General features: G+C 42.0%; 1 protein-coding gene across 1 annotated transcript in view; it reads left to right on the top strand.

The window, feature by feature from the left end:
* The window catches only part of ACO1 (aconitase 1), a 45,698-nt gene extending 40,650 nt beyond the window's left edge, over positions 1 to 5,048 (top strand). The window contains exons 18-21 of the mRNA XM_048851702.2: positions 285 to 432; positions 1,784 to 1,906; positions 3,107 to 3,292; positions 4,314 to 5,048. Coding sequence (XP_048707659.1) covers positions 285 to 432; positions 1,784 to 1,906; positions 3,107 to 3,292; positions 4,314 to 4,427 — 571 coding nt within the window. The 3' untranslated portion in view covers positions 4,428 to 5,048. The remainder of the gene's footprint in view (positions 1 to 284; positions 433 to 1,783; positions 1,907 to 3,106; positions 3,293 to 4,313) is intronic.
* The last annotated feature ends 952 nt before the right edge of the window (positions 5,049 to 6,000 follow it).

A 6,000-nucleotide genomic window follows, 5' to 3' on the forward strand; every position in this document is an offset into this window, starting at 1 on the left:
TCGTGTATGTTGCTTGGGGTAACAATTCTTTGGCAGCCTCTCTGGCTAGGTCTAGGTTACATGCATGTGCTACAGTGGATTGGTAACAAAGATGTTGAAATAGAAATAATGAACTGGCAGCTGGTCCCCTACTATGCTGCTGGGAACCATGTGAGTGCTAGGAGCAAACTTTCAAACTATCAAAAGATGGCTGGATCTAGCTTCAGAGATGCCTCTTCACATCTGTTAATTCCTGCAGCCACTTCAGTTTAAAAATAAACACCAGTGTCTCTCTTTCCTAATAGCTTGACTCCTAGAGAGTTCAACTCTTATGGCTCCCGCAGAGGTAATGACGCTGTCATGGTCAGAGGAACATTTGCAAACATTCGCTTGTCAAACAAATTCATCAATAAGCAGGCACCCCAGACCATCCACTTCCCTTCTGGAGAAACAGTGAGTACACTGCTTGGTCCACACTGGGGCTGCCTACCTTGGGGCACCTAACTAGTTTGCCTGCAGTAGTTACTTTTGGGTTTATTTCCTAGTTTTTTGGGTCAGATCCTCATCTAGAGTAGAGAATAGTGGGAGTGTCAGCGGATGTAGGGCCAATGACTTCAGGGGAACTCTGCTGACTTACTGAGAATCTGTCTCTTTAAACTATGAGATCTCTCTCTAGAGAATACACCTTTATCATTCTGTATATTCTGTGTGTAGCAATATCTATGCCATTGTAACACTGAGGGTTCTAACACTTTAGGAATAGAAGTTGTTCATAATTCTGAACAAAAGATTGACTTAATACAGCTTTAAAACTTTACTATGCAGAAGAAAAATGCTGCTTTTAGCCATCCTACTTTAAGTGAAACAAGCACACAACCAGTTCTCAGGTTGTCAAATCTTTAAAATTTCCCTTTACTGTTTTATGTTTAACACTGTACTGTATTTAGTTTTTTTAATCTCTGCTGCTGCCTGATTGCATACTTCTGCTTCCAAATGAGATGTGTAGTTCACAGGTCAGTTCATAATTCTGAGGCTCTACAGATCTATATGTAACCTCTCTCTATATATATTTATATAGCAAGCTAGATGTGTATTTCTAGAGAGACAGAAATCTAACAGCATGGGGGTGTAGACGTGCAGTCTTTGCCAGCTCTCATCCCAACATAAAAAAGACATCTTCCACTATTCTTGGCTATTTGCAGCTCTGCCAGGAGAATACGTAGTGTAATACCGGCAGGGCTGTAACTGGTTAATACTATAGGAAGAGAGATCAGTGTTGGGACTGGACACTATGGTTATGTCTACACTGCGCAGTTGTTACCAAAACTTTTGTCTTTCATGGGTACTTAAAAAGCCCCCCCAGTGAAAGACAAAAGTTTTGCCGACCCAAGCAGTGGTGTCGGCAGGAGCACTCTCCTGCTGACAGAGCTTATGCCACTCATGGGGCTGGAAGTATTTTGTCAGCAAAAGTGCTGACAAAATACCGCAAAAGAGCGTGTACACTTGCAGGCGTTTAGTGATGAGGCTGTGTTGACACAGCCTTGTTGCTAAAAGCGCCATAGCGTAGACAAGCCCTAGGTATTACCTGACCTGATGTCCTAGTACTCCATCCGTAGCCCCTCACATTCTGAGCAAAGCACACTTGCCTGGGGTTGTAGGCTAGCTCTATGCGGAACAGTGGTATTTCACACATGTATGGTGTCCTTAAAGCACCCGTCTGGTAGCTGTGCACACACTAAAGAGCACTGCTGCTTCCCAGTCTATGTCCCTACGAGGCATCTAATGGATCTGGTATTCCTTCCAGCTGGATGTGTATGATGCTGCTGAGAGGTACAAGCAGGCAGGCCATCCCCTGATTGTGCTGACCGGCAAGGAGTATGGCTCAGGAAGCTCCAGGGACTGGGCAGCAAAGGGCCCTTTTCTACTGGTGAGTGACTCTGTAATAAATGCAAGTGGAGAAGTTAGAACCACCCTTCGTTGTTCACTTTTCCTAGATGCTTGTGAGCATCCTGTGCCCAAACTCCCCATTGAAGGTGAATTCAGAAGGAATATTCCAAGGTGTGTCTAAGTAGAATGCTACTATCAATCACTTAGACCAAATGAGAGGAGAATTCAGATTATTGTCTATGCTGGTTAAGAAGGGGCTTCTACTGGGAAAACTGATTTAACTTTGAGAACAAAGCAACTGCTACATGCACAGCAGAGCCTTTGTGATACCCAGCAGTGTTGTAGCCCACAACAAGAGCTATATACTATAGAAGCCAGTTATCCCTCCTAAGGAAATTCATACTTACCCAGTAACCAGGTAAGTCTCACATGCAAACAGGACTCCCTATTGCAGAAACAATAGCATACAACTGAGATGACCAACACCACGCTACAAGTAACCACCCACCAAAAGCAAGAGATTGCATACTACAGGCTGTTGGCAAATTATTCCCCCAAGTTTAACTATGGTAGGTTTGTGCATGACACTCCAACCAAAAAGGGGTAGAACTTGTAACAGTTACTTACTTACCTGGACTTAGAGCTCTGTGGGGCAATGACTTTGTTCTGGGGTTGTATGATACCAAACACTGACAGGATGCAGTCGGTGAGGGGGGCTCCTATGTGCTGTTAAACTACCCCATGGAGTCTTGTCCTTAGCTTCAGTGGGGATTTGGTTTGTTTTCTACACTTCCATTCAAACCAAACCTCTTGGAAAAAGTGCAAGTTTCTATTGAAACTGGGAGTTGTTTAAGGGCTTGCTGTACTACATGTGATCAATGGTGTGACTATTTAAAAACATACAAACAGTGCAGCACTTAGAGACAGCACAGTATAAACGACACCTATCCACAGAACAGAGGTCATGTGGCCCAGAGCACAAGCTTACTCAGGGTGCCCGTGTGTGTGCGCTATGAGACTTTATTGCCCAGGCCCCCATATACAATACCTTTAAAGGAGCACTTTCTGAAAAATCCAGGCTGAGCACACCCTCTGAGGCCCCTTTGGGGTGCTTAGAACACAATCACTAGTCACTTTTGCAAATCTCTGCCTATAACTCTGTTTAGTAATAAGGAGAATTCTCCCAACTGCCTCTATAGAGAGACTACAGTAAACACAGCTGAATGTTTGCATTTCCCAGGGAATCAAAGCCATCCTTGCTGAGAGCTATGAGCGCATCCACCGCAGTAACCTGGTAGGAATGGGAGTGATTCCCCTGCAGTATCTGCCCGGAGAGGATGCTGAGAGTCTAGGTCTCACAGGACGGGAACGTTACACAATTGTCATTCCTGAAGAACTTGCACCAAGGATGAATGTCCAGATCAAGGTAATCAGAATTCTGTGGGTTGGATTTTCAGAAGCACCCTTGAGTGAGCAAGTCCCTCAAACTCACTCTCTCTCACCTTCCAGTATTCTTGGTCCAGCTGCTGCTATGGTGCAAAGCTTGTTGTGTGAGTGACACCTTCATACAGAAACGCTGTGGCATAGAATGAAATCCATAAAGTGTACTTCATGCAACTACACAATACAGATGCAGTCCACTGAATCTTAACTTTGACTTCCTCCACCCATATAAATTGTACACTTTGCACACCAGTCAGTGCCATACAGCTAAACTAAGCTGAGCATTCAATACACTAGGTCCAAATAAATGGTGAGCACATTCTTAGATGAGATTTCCAACATGTGAGGGCTTCGCCACTTTTGCTATAGTGTAAAGTTCAAAGTAGTCCAATATAAGTCTGAAGTGCTGTGGGTAGGGGACTGCTTAATTAAAAAAATATATATGAGCACCCCCCCCCCCCCCCAAGGGAAGAACTACAAATCCCAGTGCATCACTTCATGCATTTGAAACTAAAATATAATATCTCAATCCACAATGTGTGCAACTTGGGGAAATGCTGAGCTTGTACAGTTTTTAGTATAGAAACAGTGATTAACCTTTTCATAACTGATTTTTGCCTGGTTCCCTATCCTCTGTGCCAACACCACAGAAAATGAGGCTGCAAAAACATTAGTAGAATTAATATTTTTGCCACGTTACTGAAGCCAAGAATTTAGAAACATTAAATAGTTGTATTTAGCTATTAAAAACAAAGTTAACCACTTTAAGGGATACAAACTTCCATGCTCCAAGACATAAGTAAACCATTACTAAATTCTGGAGCTAAGTCTGGCACTTCTGCACATTACTGGCTGCTTAATGTTTGTTATTGCTAAAGCATGGCTTCCAGCTGTATGTGGGAAATAATCCTCCTTTCACTACCAGATCCTGTTGCACTTGGCACACTGGCAGAACTTAAACAGCAGGATCTACTCTGTTAATGTTCTCTCTCTAATCCCCACAGCTGGATACAGGGAAAACCTTCCAAGCCATCATGAGGTTTGACACTGATGTGGAGCTCACTTATTTCCGCAATGGTGGCATCCTGAACTACATGATCCGTAAAATGGCGTCCTAATTAAAGCAACAGCAAGCACCTGTCCAGTTAGAAACCTGCCTTTGATGGCCACATGAGAATGCTAAATAAGCACAGAACTTAGAAGTCTAAACCATGAAATCAGTTGTCTCCTTGTGGACTGTATTACCCAGGGGCTTGTTTACAAAAAGGTAGAATGTGTTCAGTTTCCTGACACAATCATTTATTTTTTGTATGATGGCTAGATTGACTATTCTAGTATGGGGTGATGCAGAAAGTGGATCTGTAACCACTGCCAAAGCCTGTTCTGTAACAATTGGTGATTTGTACATGGTGCATTTTGTTTGATGGCACCTGTCAGTCAGATACAGTCCTATGCTCATTTCAATTTCCCAGAAACTGACAGGGTACACTGGGATTTTTTTAGCCCCCTTCCCTGGATTCTAGATTGAGGTTGGCTTCTTCCTATTTAAACAGCATTTGATCGGAATCCCTCCTTGAGTGGCTAATGCTGAAATTAGTAAATTGCTTAGCTTACTCTTAACTACAAAATGTGAATTATCTTCCTTTAAGAACATCTTCTCTAAGCACTAGGTTTTGTTGGGACAGTGGACCTTTTGGGCAACAAATTTCTAAGATTAAAATCTATTTTTGAAAATTTCACTATAGCATTGGACTTTCTTTGCATACAGACTTATCTTTAGCAAGAGGGTGATAGTATGTTTGAGAAGTACAGTTTGATAATGGGGTCCTTCAGGGATAAACATCCAACCTACAAAAAATTACAGGTAAGATGCAACTACTACAACAAGAATATTGTTTGTGGCTCTTTGAAGACTCCACATTTGGTTTTAAATAAGTGTCCACTGCATACACACTGGTTGTAGTGGCTTCCAAAACATTGAACATACTAGGTGCTACTAAAGAGGCTCCTCCCATATTACTATTTAACTACTGGGGGAGAGGACATTTTGAAAGCTATAATGAGGGACTGTTGTGACCACCTGCATCAAGCCTAGAACATCTTTGGGCTTGTCTTCACAGTGGGGGTAACATGCATGAGTTTATCTGTATCGACCCTGATAGAAATTGTACTACATTAAAGCACACTAACTTTGCAGTCACAAAGATTGTCAGAAGGATAAGAAACACACTGGCTTTATGAATGGGAATTTTCTAAACTCCGAAAGTAATGGTGTAACAATGGAAATAGTCAAATGCTCAAGTTCAATCTTCTAACACTTCAATTTTGCTGTAGGAAGTAACCAGTTTGTAGAAAGACTACTTAATTATGGATTACTAATCACACTTCTATTAAAGTTTTATTTAAATGCATCCATTTTCATGAGGAATTAACAGAGCAATACTGATAAGTGTCTACTTAAACTTATTGTGCTACTTATTAGTTAGCAGTGCACAATTGTTAAACAGCTGCCACTCACCACTATGGAGAAAGTTTTCCACCTAAAAGTAAATTGCTTCCCCTGAAAACAAAGGAACTGTTTATCCTTGTCTGTTTGGCTGTATCCTAACAGTGGATTTCATTTGTCTAATGGGAGGGATGAAGCGAACCTCTTGCAGGTATAATGGGAGCTCTTGGTTTGACTTTAAATCA

Source organism: Caretta caretta, chromosome 5, assembly GCF_965140235.1.
Source record: "Caretta caretta isolate rCarCar2 chromosome 5, rCarCar1.hap1, whole genome shotgun sequence".
NCBI classification, from domain to species: Eukaryota; Metazoa; Chordata; order Testudines; family Cheloniidae; genus Caretta; species Caretta caretta.